This window comes from Pelobates fuscus, chromosome 2 (assembly GCF_036172605.1).
Source record: "Pelobates fuscus isolate aPelFus1 chromosome 2, aPelFus1.pri, whole genome shotgun sequence".
Classification (NCBI taxonomy): domain Eukaryota; kingdom Metazoa; phylum Chordata; class Amphibia; order Anura; family Pelobatidae; genus Pelobates; species Pelobates fuscus.
The window spans coordinates 182,131,010-182,150,759 of NC_086318.1; the positions used below are offsets into that span (position 1 = coordinate 182,131,010).

The following is a 19,750-nucleotide window of genomic DNA, read 5'->3' on the forward strand; positions in this document are numbered from 1 at the left end:
TGTACCCACCTCAGCCCCCCTGTACCCACCTCTGCTTCCACCTTAGCCCCCCTATACCCACCTCAGCCCCCAATATCCACCTCTGCTCCCACCTCAGCCCCCCTGTACCCACCTTGACTCCCACCTAAGCCCCCCTGTACCCACCTCTGCTCCCACCTCAGTGCCCACCTCAGCCCCCTGTACCCACCTCAGCCCCCAGTACCCACCTCTGCTCCCACCTCAGCCCCCTGTACCCACCTCAGCCCCCTGTACCCACATCAGCCCCCAGTACCCACCTCTGCTCCCACCTCAGCCCCCTGTACCCACCTCAGCCCCCTGTACCCACATCAGCCCCCTAACCACCTCAGCCCCAGTAACCACCTCAGCCCCCTAACCACCTCAGCCACCAGTACCCACCTCAGCCCCCAGTACCCAGATCAGCCCCCCTGTACCCACCTCTGCTCCCACCTCAACCCCCAGTACCCACATCAGCCCCCCTGTACCCACCTCGACTCCCACCTAAGCCCCCCTGTACCCACCTCTGCTCCCACCTCAGTGCCCACATCAGCCCCCTGTACCCACCTTAGCCCCCAGTACCCACCTCTGCTCCCACCTCAGCCCCCTGTACCCACATCAGCCCCCTGTACCCACCTCAGTGCCCACCTCAGCCCCCCTGTACCCACCTCAGCCCCAGTACCCACCTCAGCCCCCTAACCACCTCAGACCCCAGTACCCACATCAGCCCCCTGTACCCACCTCTGCTCCCACCTCGGCCCCCAGTACCCAACTCTGCTCCCACCTCAGACCCCTGTACCCACATCAGCCACCTGTACCCACCTCAGCCACCTGTACCCACCTCAGCCCCAGTACCCACCTCAGCCCCCTAACCACCTCAGCCACCAGTACCCACCTCAGCCACCAGTACCCACATCAGCCCCCCTGTACCCACCTCTGCTCCCACCTCAGGCCCCTGTACCCACATCAGCCCCCTGTACCCACCTCAGTGCCCACATCAGCCCACCTGTACCCACCTCAGCCCCCTAACCACCTCAGCCCCCTAACCACCTCAGCCACCAGTACCCACCTCAGCCCCCAGTGCCCACATCAGCCCCCCTGTACCCACCTCTGCTCCCACCTCGGCCCCCAGTACCCACCTCTGCTCCCACCTCAGCCCCCAGTACCCACCTCAGCCCCCAGTACCCACCTCAGCCCCCCTGCTCCTAGCTCAGCCCCCTGTACCCACCTCAGCCCCCAGTACCCATCTCAGCCCCCAGTACCCACTTCTGCTCCCACCTCAGCCCCCAGTACCCACCTCTGCTCCCACCTCAGCCCCCTGTACCCACCTCTGCTCCCACCTCAGCCCCCAACACCCACCTCTGCTCCCACCTCAGCCCCCAACACCCACCTCTGCTCCCACCTTTGGAATACCCTGGGTTGTCTACATTTGAAAATGGTATGCCATGATGGAGTTAATTTTCATTCCTGGGCTGCTATACGGTCTCAAAGGCAACGTAGGCCCAGCAAACCAATCTAGCAAATTTCAAAGTGCAAACATGGAAAAGGGAAGGCACTACATTTGACCCCTGTAAGTTTACAAAAACCATAAAACCTGTGCATTGGGGGTACTGTTGTACGCGGGAGATGTTGCTGAACACATATTGTGGTGTTCTTTGTCATTAACACATAACAGGAACTGAGAATCCATGCCTAAAATACAATGTGAGAGGAAAATAACACAAAAAAATGGCTACCCAAAAGTTTGACAAAGACTGGTGGCAGAATTAGTGCATGGAAAGTGTTAAAATACCACCGTTTGAAATGGGTGCATGATGACCAGCTGTGAAAATTCCAAGTTGGAAAACTGAAATGTGCACCCTCCAAATAAGGTATTTTAGCCCCCATAGAACCCGACACACCCTTACATGGGTGGTATCACTGTACTCAGGAGATGTTTCTGAACACATATTGGGGGTGTTCTTTGGCAGTAACCCTTAAAGTTCTCAATACATGTCTAAATTGTAAAATTTGGTAAAAATGGTTTGGAAATAGCAAAGTGCTACTTGTACTTATTGCTCTATAACTTTCCAAAAAAAGCTAAGAACATGTTAACATTTGGGCATTTCTAAACTCTGGACAAAATGTAAAAATTATTTAGCATGGGTGTTTTTTTGGCGGTTGTAGATGCATAACAGATTTTGGGGGTCAAAGTTTGAAAAAGTGTGTATTTTTCAATTTTTTCATCATATTTTATAATTTTTTTTATAAAGGTAAGGTAAATGAGTAAGAGGAAAATTACATCTAAACACAAACAGAGCAGAAATTTAAAAAGAGTCCTGGTCCTTAATGGTAAGAAAACTGAAAAACGGTCTGGTCACTAAGGGGTTAAGAGGGCTGGGAAGAGATTTTTAATGCATGCGCATATAAGATAAGCTAGGGTCTAAGTCACATGTAGTGGGGCGCAACATTTGCACTGTTCTCTAACTTCCTCTATATCCACATTTATAAAAAGCTCTGCTGAGCTAACGGAAGTGGCAAATCCACTCTTCTTGAGAACTCTTGCCTTCCACCCCATTCCTCCTCACAGACCTCACATCTTGCTGAACGCTGCTGCAGTGAGCATGGTGGGACAGATTCAGAGGCTTCTCAATTAGTTATTTCCTCATGAAGAGATTGAATGTTTCTTCCAGGGAACAAGGGCAGGGCCTGCAAAGGCTTCAATCATAACTACTTGGTGATGGGGCCAGGCATGGATGAGCCATCGAGCAAAAATGGTCAAATGCCCGGTGGGCCACTATGGCCATGGCCGAGGCCAACATGGGAGATCACAGGATCTACTCTGCTGGCCCATGTTGGGCCAGCACTATACAAGTCGGCCCAGCTGTGTGCCTTCATGGGCACCCTAAACACACACACTGCACCCTTCACACACACTGCAAATCCATACACACACACACACACTGTACTCTCACACTCTGAACCCTTCACACACACTGCATCCCTCACATACTGCATCCCTCACACATTGCACCCTTCACACACTGCAGTCTTCACATAGATTGCACCCTTTAAAAAAAAAAAAAATTCCCAGTCCAGACAATGCCATTTGAACATTTGAAATTAACTGGGAAGATATACTTTTATAACATGTTTTATTCAGTAAATCAGGAGAAATAGTAATTTTGAAAGTCTATATAAAATTACGGAAAGATGCATAGGGAAAAATATTTTATAATTTGCTAAATAATGATGTCACAATTTGAATAATAATTAATTTGAATACTACCAATATCTTTTTACAGGCCTTCATATTACATCTCAGTACCTGACCAGATTTTCCCTGGTTTAAATACTACCATTGCTGTTCACTTGTTTGGATTAAATTACTTGGAAGTAAATGTCACGGCAAGACTTTTTGACACTTGGGCAGAGCTGGCACATGCAAGCAGCATTTTCTATAATGGTGAGTACAATATAATAATTATTGTATCATTTTCGGTTGTGGTTTTACAAAATTAACTTGTTCAAAAGTGACAAAAGTATAATATAAAAATTATAGAGTTCAGATTTTAGGAATTTTAATATATTAATTCAAACTTATGTTCTATTTGTATTGCCTACTCATTTAACATTATATCAGTTTTTCTTATTATTTTAACTCCTTTGCTATCAAATTGTAGTAATTAAAAAAAATAGCATAACACTTGTTGGAATCATAGATTGCATAATTAGCACTTAAACAGAAGAAACATGATATAACAATTGTTACAAATGTCTTCAATGTTTTACAGAGATATTGAGAGGATAAAAGGAAATTGTTAAATATTCTCTACAATATTCTTCAAGGCTCAATTTCTGCAAACTTGATTAGTCTAGGACTAGGAAAGCAGATATTGTTACATGTTTTTTAATTGCTGAGATACATGTTTACATTTTAGCTGCTACCAGAAAAAAATGAACCAATTACCTCAAACAGGAGTACTAATCCCTACCTAAATTATATTAAATAATGTATTTGAACATCAACATATTGTATTAGGTATATGAACTGAACATAGACAAAACAGTGTAAAAGAAAAAAATAATTTCAAAACAGTAGAACGGCTTAAGGGAAAATGAATAGTCTGAAAAGACAGACAATTTGCTGTATGCATATAAAGACTAACAATTTGCTGTATGCATATAAAGAGGCTACTCTAATGAATAAACAGAATCCCTTAAGCACAATAACAAATTATAGTGAATTACATACAGTTCTATCTTAAGTAAAACCTAAAATATACCTAAAGTTAACCCTAACTTTAGCTATTACTTTCTACAGGTAACTCTTCTCCTAGCTAATCCTCACTAGCACTAAATGTAGCTCTTCTTAATTCAAGCTAACTCAAATTAACCCAACGTTTAGGTAACCCTAAGCCTAGCCAACTCATACTCTTGTTAAATCTTTTTCTGGCTAAACCTAACCCTTTTCTTAGACAGGAACTTTATTTTAACTGCAAAGCAAATCACAGTGATTGCACTGCCTTTATTATCAGTTTAAAATGAGATCTCTGTTTTAACTTTCATGGTGACCAAGGCTGCCTTTAGAAATTGTGGGGCCCATTACATAGCTCAAGATCCGAGCCCCCAGGACCCACAATTCCTGCCCCTAATTCCAAACACAGGAACCAACCCTGAGTTTGCTCTCAGTGTGTAGGTGATGGGTTGTGTTGTATGTGTGTAGGCAATGTGTTGTGTGTTATTGTAGATAATGTAATGTGTGTGTTTATGGAATGTAGTGTATAGGTAATCTGGTTTGTGTAGGGGATATAGTGGATGTGTATAGTGGATGCAGTTTTGTCTGTGTGAGGGAAGAGATATGTGTACAAGGGATGCATTGTGTTTGTGTGTGTGTGTGTGTGTGTGTGTGTAAGGGATGCACTGTGCATTTATGTGTGTGTGTGGGGGGGTGCATTGTGTGTTTCTTTGTGTTTGTGTGCAAAAGTTGCATCTGTTTGTGTGTTTGTGTATATGTGTAAGGGATGCATTGTGTGTTTTCATGTATGAGTGTATTTGTGTATGTGTAAGGGATGCACTGTGTGTTTGTGTGTGTAGGTGTTTGTGTGTGTGTAAGGGATGCATTGTGTGTTTTTCTGTGTGAGTGAGGGATGAATTATGTGTTCTGTGTGTATTATAAATGTATTGTGTGTTTTTTTTTGTGCGTGTGAGTTTGTGTAGTACGATAGGGGCTGAGTGTGGAGAGCAGCTTTTTAAAATTATTTTTCTTTTTTTTTTTTCTTTTCTTAATGTTGATTCCCCGTGCACTGTTTATTACCTGTGGCCAGAGAGGGGGGCAGAGCATTTCCTGATAGTCTGGTAGTTCTGTAGAGGCTCTTCTATAATGAATTTATCAGCGAGGCTCATCTTCCTGTCCACCCACACCTCCCACGCCTCAACCCTCTGTCAGTTCCTGCATTGGCTTCCCGGAAGATATAGGTCTCAGTTTAAAATTCTGGTTCTTGCTTACAAATCTCTACATAATGCTGCTCAAACCCATCTATCCTCCATAATACGCACATATGTCCAGTCTAGGCCCCTACGCTCTGCTGAAGATCTACGTCTATCCTCTGTTCATACTCCCACCTCTGATGCTTGCCTTCAAGACTTCTCAAGGGCTGCACCGTTCCTGTGGAACTCCCTTCCAATCTTGTTTAGACCCTCACCCAGTCTCCACTCCTTCAGAAAAACCATAAAAAACTAACTTCTTCACAAAAGCGTATCAATTCAACTGTTAATACCCCCCTGCACCCTGATACCTCTCCTGCAACTGTAATTAAAAAAACCCACAATAAATCTTCAGTGAATACTATTTTACCGAACTATTTTTCTACCCCTTCCTTTACCTTTTGTGTCACTTTACCACACTCCCTCTAGCATGTAAGTTCATTGAGCAGGGCCCTCAACCCCTCTGTTCCTTGCATCGAACTCGTCTGGTCACAATTACGTGTTGGCGCTCTATAAATAATGATGATAGATGATAGATAGATAGTGCTATACCACAGGACGGCTGCCCTTATGGTGACCATAGAACCTGCAAATCAATCAATCAATCAATCAATCAATCTTTATCATTTGACTGCTTCATTAGTGAGATATCCAACAATAACTTGGTGCATATAGGTGCATTTTCCTGCCATTTGGTTCACAGATTAAGTGAGAAGAAGTAAAAGGAGATACATACATACATACATACATTACTCCAGATAGCACTCTCAGGACTTGACAGAAAATAAAACTTAGCTTATAACACCTATCCTAAGGTTCCCTGATACACAATGACACAGAGCAGAATAGAGACTGTTCCCCCTACATAGGGTCACTTGGCAGATATGGATTGACACCTATCCTAATGATCCCTGATACACACTGACACAGAGCAGAATAGGGACTGTTCCCCCTACATAGGGTCACTATGTGCCTTTTTTTTGGTTTGGTTTTTGAAGCCACAGTGCAGCACCAGAGGGCCAAAAATTAGGCATGTACACATGCCTGAAAAATTAGGTATTGTTGCAGCCGCTGCTGTAGCAGCGGCCATAAAAATTGATGTTTGTTTCCCAGGCAGAAAGTGCCCTAAAACATTGCGGCTTGAACCCTAGTCAACCGGCATTCAGAGCTAAAATACAGCAGCGTGTGGACCATTTTTAGCCCAAGGCAGCTCATCTCATCAGGCCTTTTTTAGTTGAATGTATCGCCACTGTCAGTCCCTTCGGCATCCATCCCTCATTCATCTTAATAAAGGTGAGGTAATCTAGACTTTTTTGACCTAGGCGACTTCTCTTCTCAGTGACAATACCTCCTGCTGCACTGAAGGTCCTTTCTGACAGGACACTTGAAGCGGGGCAGGCCAGAAGTTCAATCGCAAATTGGGATAGCTCAGGCCACAGGTCAAGCCTGCACACCCAGTAGTCAAGGGGTTCATCGCTCCTCAGAGTGTCGATATCTGCAGTTTAGGCGAGGTAGTCTGCTACCTGTCGGTTGAGTCGTTCTCTGAGGGTGGATCCCGAAGGGCTGTGGTGATGCGTAGGACTTAAAAAGCTCCGCATGTCCTCCATCAACAACACGTCTGTAAAGCGTCCTGTCCTTGCCGTCGTGGTCGTGGGAGGAGGAGGATTACTTTCACCTATTCCCCTGTTAGATTCCCGTTGTGCTGTGACATCACCCTTATACGCTGTGTAAAGCATACTTTTTTATTTATTTTGCAAATGCTGCATCCTTTCCGACTTGTTCTAATTTGGTAACATTTCAGCCACTTTCTGCTTATCCTGGGGGTCTAGTAGCGTGGACACCCAGTACAGGTTGTTCTCCTTCAGCCTTTTCATACGAGGGTCCCTCAACAGGCACAACAGCATGAAAGACCTCATTTGCACAAGGTTGGATGCCGAGCTACTCATTTCCCGTTCCTCCTCCTCAGTGATCTCAATGAAGGTATGTTCTTCCCCCCAGCCACGTACAACACCACGAGTACCAGATAGGTGACAACGAGCACCCTGGGATGCCTGTTGTGGTTGGTCTTCCTCCTCCTCCTCAAAGCCACATTCCTCCTCTGACTCCTCTTCCTCACAATCCTCTTCCAGCGTTGCCGCAGGTCCAGCAAGCAATGCTGATAAGGCTGTTTCTGGTGGTGATGGTGACCACAACTCTTCCTCTTCCTCTTCATGCTCATCTACGGCCTGATCCAGCACTCTTCGCAGGGCACGCTCCAGGAAGAAAACAAATGGTATGATGTCGCTGATGGTGCCTTCGGTGCGACTGACTAGGTTTGTCACCTCCTCAAAAGGACGCATGAGCCTACAGGCATTGCGCATGAGCATCCAGTAATGTGGCAAAAAAAATCCCAGCTCCCCAGAGGCTGTCCTAGCACCCCGGTCATACAAATATTCATTAACGGCTTTTTCTTGTTGGAGCAAGCGGTCGAACATTAGGAGTGTTGAATTCCAACGTGTCGGGCTGTCGCAAATCAAGCGCCTCACTGGCATGTTGTTTCGCCGCTGGATATCTGCAAAGTGCGCCATGGCCATGTAGGAATGCCTGAAATGGCCACACACCTTCCTGGCCTGCTTCACGACGTCCTGTTAGCCTGTGTACTTATGCACAAAGCGTTGTACGATCAGATTACACATATGTGCCATGCACGGCACATGTGTCAACTTGCCCAACTTCAATGCCGCCAACAAATTTGTTCCTTTGTCACAAACCACTTTGCCGATCTCCAGTTGCTGCGGAGTCAGCCACTTTTCCACCTGTGCATTCAGGGAGGACCGGAATGCTTGTCCGGTGTGACTCTCTGCTTTCAAGCAAGTCAAACCCAAGACGGCGTGACACTGCCGTATCCGGGATGTGGAATAGTACCTGGGAGCTGGGGGTGTGCCGTTGATGTGGAGCAAGATGCAGCAGCAGAAGAGGACTCAGCCGAGGAGGTTATGGAAGAGGATTGAGTAGGAGGAGTAGAGGAGGTGGCAGCAGGCCTGCCTGCAAGTCGTGGCGGTGTCACCAACTCCTCTGAAGAGCCACGCATTCCATGCTTGGCAGCCGTCAGCAGGTTTACCCAATGCGCAGTGTAGGTGATATACCTGCCCTGACCATGCTTTGCAGACCAGGTATCAGTGGTCAGATGGACCCTTTCCCCAACACTGTGTGCCAGACATGCCATTACTTCCTTTTGCACAATCGAGTACAGGTTGGGGATTGCCTTTTGTGAAAATAAATTTCGTCCGGGTACCTTCCACTGCGGTATCCCAATAGCTACAAATTTTTTGAACGCCTCAGACTACACCAGCTTGTATGGTAAAAGCTGGCAGGCTAATAGTTCAGACAAGCCAGCTGTCAGACGCTGGGCAAGGGGGTGACTTTCTGACATTGGCTTCTTATGCTCAAACATGTCCTTGACAGACACCTGACTGTGGGCAGATGAGCGGGAACTGCTCAAGGCGAGAGACGGAGTGGCGGATGGTTGAGAGGGGGCAAGGAGGACAGCAGTGGTTGACGTGGCTGAAGATGCTGGACCAGGAGGAGGATGGCGGCTTAGAGTAGGCGTGCTGCTTGTACTCATGTGTTGATCCCATAGGCGTTTGTGATGTGCGATCATGTGCCTACGCAAAGCAGTTGCACCTAGGTGGGTGTTGAACTTCCCACGACTCAGTTTCTTTTGGCACAGGTTGCAAATGGCATCGCTGTTTTCAGAGGCAGACACACAAAAAAAAATGCCACACTGCTGAGCTCTGCAATGACGGCATTCTGGTGGTGGACACAGCATGCGTTGATTGGCGTGCTGTCGGGCTGACCCCGGGTGCCGATGCATGCTGTCTGACTGTGCCACTAGCTCCTTGCGACGACCTCCCCCTGCTTCCAACTCGTCTCCTCCTCCTCCTCTCTGTCTCCCCATCTGAGCTTTCGCCCTGTTCTTCTTGTTGCCGAGTGGGCACCCACGTGACATCCATGGAAGCATCGTCATCATCAACTGCTTCACTTGTATCTGACAACTCAGCAAAGGAAGCAGCAGCGGGTACAACATCATCATCATCACACCGTACGTCCATGTGTATAATGCTGCCTGCTTGACATATATCCCTGTTTTCTACATCCTCTGGCAATAAAGGTTGCGCATCACTCATTTCTTCAAACGGATGTGTGAATAACTCCTCTGACATACCAAGTGAAGCGGCTGTGGTGCTAGTGTTGGTGGTGGCGGCAGGCGGGTGAGTGGTATCTTGAGAGGTGCCCGAAGCTAAGATGGAGGAGGATGGTGCGTCAAGGTTCCGAGCGGAAGCTGTAGAAGATTGGGTGTCCTGTGTTAGCCAGTCAACTATGTCCTCAGAACTTTTCAAGTACGTGGCCTCTGAAAACTGGGCATTATTCTAGGGCAAAAGGGAATCACAGCACCACGACCACGATGGCCCCTGCTGGGTGACTTGCCTCTGCCTGTCATTTTTTTTTTGAATTAGTGGTACTATGCGTGCAAGCTACTGTGCGACCAGAAATGAGTGGCACTGTGCAGTGGCAGAGGTTGGTAGAGTACACGCTGTAGGCCTGACAAACCCGCTTGAAGACAACTAACTGCTATTCAATCTATAACAGTGAAAAAAAAAAAGTTTTTAAATCAACGCTATTGTGACACCAGATATGAGTGGCAAAGTGCACTTGCAGAGGTTGGCAGAGTACATGCTGAAGGTCTGACACCTGCTTTAAGGACACCGACTGCTATTAGCTTATAGTGAAAAACTTTCTTCTTTTTAAAGGCACGCTATAGAGACACCAGATATGAGTGGCAAAGTGCACTTGTAGAGGTTGGCAGAGTACACGCTGAAGGCCTGACACCCAGACGCTTGCAGACAACTAACTGCTATTCAATCTATTACAGTGAAAACATTTTGTTTTTAAATGCAAGCTTAAGCTATTGTGACACCAGATATTGATACCGGAGAAACTGACGGAAGCCGAGCACAGAGAGATGGACACAGGTTTCTTCAGGAAGGAAGAGATTCTTTATTCGATTCATCGACCGGGACTCAGAGGGACTAATGTCACCAAAATACAACAAGATCTGAGCCCCGAACATACAGTGTAGGTCCCTTATATAGACATAACTCCTCCCATAATAAGCTCCACCCACACATACTCTTAACCAATCAATAGAACAAAGACTAACTTCCTGTTTGACCGCATGGCTTGTCCAGCACAATGGATGAGGGGAATACTATATCCCGTATTCTTGCACATGCTCCGTACACTACTGATTGTATCTTTGCCACGTGCAACCAACCGACCGATACATCAGTATATGCACGTACACATACCACGTGGCAATCTCGGCCTACTAAATTTATTTTTACCGAGATTCCACCACATTCCCCCCTTTGATGCTTCTGATATTTCACAATTCCAGATGCATCACTTAACCATAGTTTACTTACACCTCAAGTTGCCATAAACCAGACTAGACTTTGCGACTTCCTAAAGATACGAATCCCTCAACATTCTTCTTCCTGTACTAGTTCTCCTTGATTTAGAGCCTCATATCTATAAATAGCCATTATCTGTGCAGCAGTCTTTCTCTCTGCTATATTCTCTATAATACTTTGCACGGACCTAAAGGAATCAGACATGGTAGGAGAAGACACAGCATCAAAATTAGCATGACTCCACCTGCCAATGCCTTGAGTCCTCCAAACTGCTCATACCAGTTACCAAACCAACTACTCGGATTATACCCTTTCCATACCTGAGTTGGTACATGTGCTAATTTAACCATATGGCTAGTAAGCTCAGCTATTGCTTGCCCTTCATCATCTATTTGAAGACAACAATTGCTTAGGTTAAACTTCCCACATACACCTCCCTCTACTGCCAATAGGTAATCCAAGGCTAATCTATTTTGGTAAATGGCTGTCCTCATCCTAGTATTATGTTTCGCTAAGAGATTGAGCGCTTGTGATGTCTCATTAGTAATTATCTCAACCACTGCCTGTAACCTTATAATGCGGTTGAGCATATATATTGGGGTTCTATATCCAAAAGTACCATCCTCTGCCCACGTAGCTGGCCCATAATAATCTATAATACGCTGAGGAGGCCACTCATTATCTTCCCATTTACCTATCTCTAGGGGTCCCCTTTTCTTTCTATGATTCACATCATATACCTTAACTCCCAAAGTTTCTCCTGTTTCAATTGGCAACAAGAAGAAGGATGATTTGAGCATACCTAACACACATGCCCCTTCCCAGTCCTGTGGTAACTCCAAATAAGCTTTCTTACCACAGATCCAGTACAAATTTCCAGGGGCTTTCCAACTAGATGTAGTAGATAAGTCAAACCACACATCCTTTAAATTGGTATAACTTGCAAACGGGTTAGATGGTTCTGAGACATTTGAAGCTGACCACCAATTTGTATCTTTTGTATCATCATCATAAGCTTTTTGCCCTAGACAAGTCAATTCTCCTACAGATGTATTAAACATTATTCATTTCCTTGCTATGCAAACATAACCTATAATGGAGGTCTTTAATCGCCACTCCGATTTACCTCTAACACTCATTTGGTAATCAGCTTGAGAAGATACTAATTGTTCAACTGTCTCAGAACCAGAATACATTACCTCCTTTGCTTCCCAAGGCCATTGGTCTCCCATGTTAGTACCTCCACACACATAGCAGCTGGTTACACTAAGACTACCAGCAATACTCTCGGCTAGATCTATAAACAAGTTCTTAGCATTATGGGGGATCTTATTTTCTACACTCATCTCCTCGTAGAAAGAATGGAAAACCTGATGAGTCTGGGCTGCCACAGTATCGGTCTCTATCCCTATAAATAATATTGTCCCAGGATCCAAACCTGTTCCATATATCTGGAACCCAAATAAGTTCCCAAACCTATCTATGAACTGTTCTGGGTCATTAATAAGTATATGGACTGGGTTACACTCCATAGACTTACAATATGGTCTGGTAGGCAACTTAGTAACAATCATATCCTTATCTACTGTCTGTCCCCAAGTTGCCCACCCTACACAGGACCAATATGGACAATAATTATAATCTTTATTTTGGGCATTTTGGATCTATATATTTGTTCTTACTACTGGGGCAAATATACTTATCATTAGACCCATACGTTCTTTCCCATTTAAGATCCCCACATACATTCCACGGTTTTCTACCACCTGATATCACCTTACATGCATCAAATAGCAGAACGCCCGAAGAATGTACGGTTTCTAGTATTGTCTTGTTTATCAGGGTCCCCTGTGAGTCTCCATTCCGAAGGGTCAACCAAATTGTACGGGGTTGATACTCTGGGCTAAAACACTTAGGTTCTCCTGCTCCTAAATGGCACACACTATAATCTATACCCAAGTATCTACACTTAGATACATGTCCTTTACATTCATATTGTGAATGCCAAATAAGGGTCTGAGAAATATGATTACCTGTTTTTGTAGTCTTAATGCAAACCTCACAGCCTGGTGTGTCGGTACCTCTACCTTCCTGAATAATCAAAAACACAAATATACACATTATCAAATACATTCCTCCTGACATCTTTGTCCTAATTCTTCGACCGTGCGATGGCACCTCAGCTTCCAGGCTGTAAGGGCTGCAAGGAATGGAGTCCTTCAAGTCCTCTCTTCCCTTCACAGAGGTCCCTTCAAGACACTCTGACTATATAACATAGGTAGATGGTCAGGCTTTATTATGGCTGTCAAAACACCTACTTGCTGATATCTTTGATTACTCTAGAAGTCCCAATATCTCCTTGTCACTCTGACTGAGTTGCGCGCTTACATATAGTTACATAGTTACATAGCTGAAAAGAGACTTGCGTCCATCAAGTTCAGCCTTCCTCACACCTGTTTTTTGCTGTTGATCCAAAAGAGAAAAAAAAAAAAAAACACCCCAGTTTGAAGCACAATTTTGCAACAAGCTAGGACAAAAAATTCCTTATTGACCCCAGAATGGCAGTCAGATTTATCCTTGAATCAAGCAGTTATTACCCTACATTGAAAGATTATATCCTTGAATATTCTGTCTTTGCAAGTATGCATCTAGTAGCTGTTTGAACATCTGTATGGACTCTGATAAAACCACTTCTTCAGGCAGAGAATTCCACATCCTGATTGTTCTTACAGTAAAAAAACCTTTCCTTTGCCTTAGACGAAATCTTCTTTCTTCCAGTCTAAACGCATGGCCTCGTGTCCTATGTAAAGTCCGGTTTGTGAATAGATTTCCACACAATGGTTTGTATTGGCCCCGAATATATTTGTATAATGTTATCATATCCCCTCTCAGGCGACGTTTTTCTAAACTAAATAGGTTTAAATTTGTTAACCTTTCTTCATAGCTGATATGTTCCATTCCTTTTATTAATTTTGTAGCCCGCCTCTGCACTTTTTCTAGTGCCATGATATCCTTCTTTAGAACAGGTGCCCAAAATTGCACAGCATATTCAATATGTGATCTTACCAGTGATTTATAGAGAGGCAAAATGATATTCTCGTCCCGAGAATGAATGCCCTTTTTCATGCATGACAATACCTTACTGGCCTTGGCCACTGCTGATTGACATTGCACATTGTTGCATAGTTTGTTGTCTATAACAATTCCCAAGTCCTTTTCGTGTGTTGTTATCCCTAATTCGCTTCCATTAAGGGTATACGTTGCTTGTGTATTCTTTACGCCGAAGTGCATAACTTTGCATTTTTCAACATTAAATTTCATCTGCCATTTGAGTGCCCAGTCCTCCAGTCTATCTAAATCCTTCTGCAGCAAAGTAATATCTTGCTCACATTGTATTATTTTACAAAGTTTTGTGTCATCTGCAAACACTGAAACATGACTTTCAATGCTGTCGTCAAGATCATTTATAAAAATTTTAAATAGAAGGGGTCCGAGAACAGACCCCTGAGGGACACCACTTGCCACCTCTGTCCAGCTTGAAAATTTACCATTAACGACAACTCTTTGTATTCTGTTTTTAAGCCAATGTTCTACCCAAGAACAAGCATTTTCATCGAGACCGATTTCCTTGAGTTTGAACACTAATCTTTTGTGTGGAACTGTATCAAATGCCTTGGCAAAATCCAAATAGATCACATCCACTGCAACACCCTGATCTATACTTCTACTTACTTCTTCGTAGAACGCAATCAAGTTAGTTTGACATGACCTGTGCTTCATAAAACCGTGCTGATTTTTGCTGATAACCATATTCTTCTCAAGGAATTCTTGAACCGCTTCAACCGGATCTTGCAGGGATTCTCTGGATCTGGTGTAGCTTGCCAAAAATCTACTGCTGCTGGTTTAACCCTGGAGTGATGAATCCACGGAGTCACTTTGGCCACCTTTATAGCTGTTGGGTAGACAAAAGAACAACATAAGGACCCCTCCACTTTGGCCCCAACGGTACACTGTTTCACTCCTTTGTCCAAACTTGATCTCCTGGATGATAACAATGGACAGGTGGATAAATATTCACAGGTAATCTATCTTGTACCCATTTCTGTACCTCCTCCATAGTCTTACTCAACTCTACAACCTGCTGCCGGGTAATTCCTTCTCCCAACTGACTCAAATCCCCCCTTAAGTTACCAAGTACAGGAGGTGGACACCCATACATAATTTCAAAAGGTGAGAGACCCAACCTTCTGGTAGGTGTACTATGAATGCGCAACAGAGCTATTGGCAAAAGAACATTCCACTTAAGTTGAGTTTCTTGACACATCTTTGCCAATTGGTTCTTAATAGTTCTGTTCATCCTTTCCACTTTCCCAGAACTCTGAGGCCTATATGCTGTATGAAGTTTCCACAATACCAAGCATATGAGTCAGTTGTTGTAGGCACTGGTGAACAAAGGCTGGACCATTATCCGATCCTATAGAACACGGTAGTCCATATCGGGGTATTATTTCCCGCAACAGAAATCGCACAACTTCTCCTGCCTTTTCCGTAGGACATGCTTCTACCCATCCTGAGTAGGTACACACAACTACTAGTAGGTATCGATGTCCACCGGATTTAGGCATTACCGTATAGTCTATTTGAAGATCGGACATAGGGAGTCCTCCCATATACTGGACTCCCGGTGGTTTCACTGGGCCTTGCCTTGCATTGTTCTTGGCACATATCACACATCTTCGTATAATGGCTTGAGTCAAGTTGGACAATCTTGGTATGTATAAATGCTTCCTAAGAGACTCTTCCATACTATCTCTTCCGGAATGTGTCCCATTGTGATAATTCTGGACAATTTCTACAGCTAGCGATGCTGGAATAACTATTCTTCCATCTTCTAACTGATACCAATTATTCTCCAAATACTTCCCAGCTTCAGTCTTTAACCACTCTTCTTCTTGAGCTGTATAAACTGGAGTCCACTGAGACAGAGGGGTCGGTATGAGAGCAGCTATATGCTCCACATATTCTTGTTGTCCCGATTCTGCGGCACGCTTGGCTGCATTATCTGCCATCCGATTTCCTTTAACTACATCACCATCACCTTTCAGATGCGCTCGACAATGTATGATGCCAACTTCTTTCGTTTCCCACACGGCTTCCAAGAGTTGTAATATCTCAGCTGCGTACTTGATTTCTTTACCCTCTGAATTCAGTAGTCCTCTTTCTTTATACAAAGCTCCATGGGCATGAGTGGTTAAAAACGCATACTTTGAGTCCGTATAGATGTTCAACCTCAATCCTTCAGCCAATTGTAACGCTCGTGTGAGTGCGATTAGTTCTGCCTTCTGTGCCGATGTTCCTTTTGACAATGGTCGAGCTTCTATCACCTTGTCTATAGTTGTCACTGCATATCCTGCATAGCGAATCCCTTCCTTCACATAACTACTGCCGTCCGTATAGTACTGGACATTAGGGTTCTGGATGGGAAAATCACGAAGGTCCGGTCTACTTGAGAACACTTCATCCATCACCTCCAGGCAATCATGTTGACTCTCAGTAGGTTGTGGCAAAAGGGTAGCTGGATTCAAGGTATTTACAGTCTCGAGATGCACTCTTGGGTTTTCACATAACATAGCTTGATACTTAGTCATGCAGCTATTACTAAACCAATGATTGCCTTTATAGTCTAGCAACGTCTGTACTGCGTGCGGGACTCGCACGTAGAGTTCCTGACCCAGAGTGAGCTTATCAGCTTCGGCTACCAGCAGGGCGGTGGCAGCTATGGCTCTTAGACAAGATGGAAGACCACTGGCCACTGCATCCAGTTGTTTAGACATATATGCGACAGGTCGTTGCCATGATCCCAAGTACTGTGTCAATACTCCCACAGCCATTCTTCTTTGCTCATGTACATATAAGTAGAATGGACGTGTATGATCAGGTAGACCTAATGCTGGGGCGCTCCTCAATGCCTTCTTAACATCCTCAAATGCCTTCTGCTGTTCAATAGTCCACAGGAAGGGATCGTGTTCTGTGCCTTTTATAGCTGCATAGAGAGGTTTCGCCAGTATCGCATAACTGGGAATCCATATCCTACAGAAGCCTGCTGCCCCCAAGAATTCCCGCACTTGTCTTATATTCTTGGGTATTGGTATTTGGCATACAGCTTCTTTTCTCTCTGGCCCCATTATCCTTTGACCTTCAGAGATATGGAATCCCAGATACTTGACGGTTGGCAGACACAACTGTGCTTTCTTCCTGGACACCTTGTATCCTGCCTTCCAAAGAATGTGCAGTAAATCATGTGTTGCTTGCTGACATATCTCTCTTGTAACTGCCGCTATCAACAAATCATCTACGTATTGTAATAGTACACATTCTCCTGGGATGGACTTGAAATCCAGTAAGTCTTGACTTAAAGCTGATCCAAACAGGGTAGGTGAATTTTTAAACTCTTGGGGCAACCTTGTCCAAGTCATCTGGCGTTTCGAGCCCGTTACAGCATTTTCCCATTGGAATGCAAAGATACACTGGCTTTCCGCAGCAATTCGAAGGCAAAAGAAGGTATCTTTGAGATCCAAAACAGTGAAATAAGTAGCCCCGCCCGGAATTAAAGCAAGCAGGTTATAGGGATTGGGCACAACTGGATGTATACTTACTACCGCATCATTGACTGCTCTCAAGTCCTGCACAGGGCGATACTCATCCGTACCGGGCTTTTGAACAGGCAACAATGGGGTGTTCCAGGGGGAAGTACAGAATTTAGGATACCATACCTTATGAACTTATCCAAATAAGATTGTATGTTCTTCTTGGCCTTTTGTGGGATATGATATTGTCTTAAGCTCACTGGATAAACCCCAAGCTTTAGTTGAATACGAATAGGTGGAATATTACGAGCAAGTCCTGGTGGGTTATTCTCTGCCCATACTCCTGGTACATTAAACAAGGATTCATCACTCTTAGGGTTTTGGCTGGTCAACACTGTATAAAGTCGCCACTCTTCTTCCTTTGGTACTGATATCGTCATTATACCTGAGGGTCCATTGAACTTCAAAGATGTTGTTCCATTAGGCAGAAATGTTATCTGTGCTTGTAATTTTGATAACAAATCACGTCCCAGCAGTTGGACTGGACATTCAGGCATGTAAAGGAACTGGTGTTTTACTACGTGGCCTCCCAATGTACAGAGTCGACTTTTAAGAGCCGGTTTAGCGGCACTCCTTCCAGTTGCTCCTATTACGGTGATAGTTCTTCCTGAAGGAGGATCGACTAGGTCAGTCACCACCGAATGTTCAGCACCAGTGTCAATCATGAAAGAACTCCTTTTTCCCCCTATTGCTACATCGACCATAGGCTCCGCTCGGCCAAGGGGGATGGAGCCCGGTCGGTATCAATAGTCCTCCATGACAGTGTCAGCCAAACCTACAAAGTCCCTATCTTCTCTCTCTCTCTGGGTCTCTGCGCTGCTGGGTAATACCTATCCCCACTAACGCTTCCTCTAGTATTCCCACTATTTCCTCCAGGGCCTCCTCTTACTCTCGCTCTGCCTCTATAATTATTGCTATACCCTGCCCTTGGTCTGTCTCTCTCATATTGTTCCCTCTGTGGACACTCACTTCTCCAATGCCCTTCATCCCTACAATACGCGCATTGGTTTCTACTTAGCGGCTCCCTATTCCACTTATTCTCGCCTTTCTCCGTTTCCCTATACACTTCCTTTTCCCTTCTATCTACGCCTGCGATAGCTACTGCTAGCATATCTGCTTTTCTTCGCATCTTTCGCTCTTCCTCCTTTTTCGTCTCTGTCTCCCTATTCATACAGACCTTATTTGCTATCTCCATTAGTTGGGTTATAGACATCCCTACAAACCCTTCTAACTTCTGTAGCTTGCGCTTTATATCTCCGTAGGCCTGGCTGACAAAGGCAGAGTTAACCATCCGGGAATTCTCAGGGGCCTCTGGATTAAACGGGGTATACAACTGGTATGCCTCCAGTAATCGATCATAAAAGGCACTGGGCGATTCATCACATTTCTGTAATACCTCAGCCGTCTTAGACATATTAATCGCCTTTTTCCCTCCGGCTTTCATGCCAACAATAATAGCATCCCTGTATGCTTTTAAATGGGCTATGTCTGCGCCATTTACATTCCACTCCGGATCAGTATTTGGATAATGGGCTGCGGCCCATGCTGCCGGGTTGACCTGATTTTGTGTACGGGCTACTTCTTCCAGCGCTTTAATTGCCGCTTGGTTTATCCGTGTCCTTTCCTCGTTATTAAATAATGTCATACGCAATTGCTGGCAATCAGCCCAAGTGGGATTATGTGTCTGGATTATGGAGGTAAACAAATCCGTCATGGCTTGAGGTTTATCGGTGTATGAGGAGTTATGGGTCTTCCAGTTAAATAGATCAGTTGTAGTGAAGGGAACGTAAACAAAGACGGGATCAGCGTGTTGTAACTGGCCGTCACCGTTAATATGTGTCGGGCCAGGTGTCAGTCGGAGAGGCATTTGATAATGTCGGGGTTGGAGGCTACCGGTCAGTTGTCGGGTTAGTATGGGGCTTCGTTTAGAAATGTCAGTTAGGGGTTCCGGTCGAGGGGTAGTAAGACGAGGGGAAGGGGATGCTTTTTCTTTACTGAGGGGGAGGGCAGTAAGTGAAATGTTCCGTGCCGGGTTGGGAGAAGCCTGACCAGGAACTAGAAATGACGTCAAATCTGGATAGGTGGGGTTAACAGAGGTAGGTACCGGAAGGGGAGGGTTTAGAACAAAAGGGTTGGACTCCGAGCTAGAGGAGGGAGTAGGAGGGGACAACGGGGCAAGGGGAGAGTAGC

General features: G+C 44.9%; 1 protein-coding gene across 1 annotated transcript in view; it reads left to right on the forward strand.

The window, feature by feature from the left end:
- The window catches only part of LOC134586246 (CD109 antigen-like), a 322,921-nt gene that overhangs the window by 14,705 nt on the left and 288,466 nt on the right, over positions 1-19,750 (forward strand). The window contains exon 2 of the mRNA XM_063441739.1: positions 3,279-3,439. Within this exon, the coding sequence (XP_063297809.1) occupies positions 3,279-3,439 (161 nt within the window). The remainder of the gene's footprint in view (positions 1-3,278; positions 3,440-19,750) is intronic.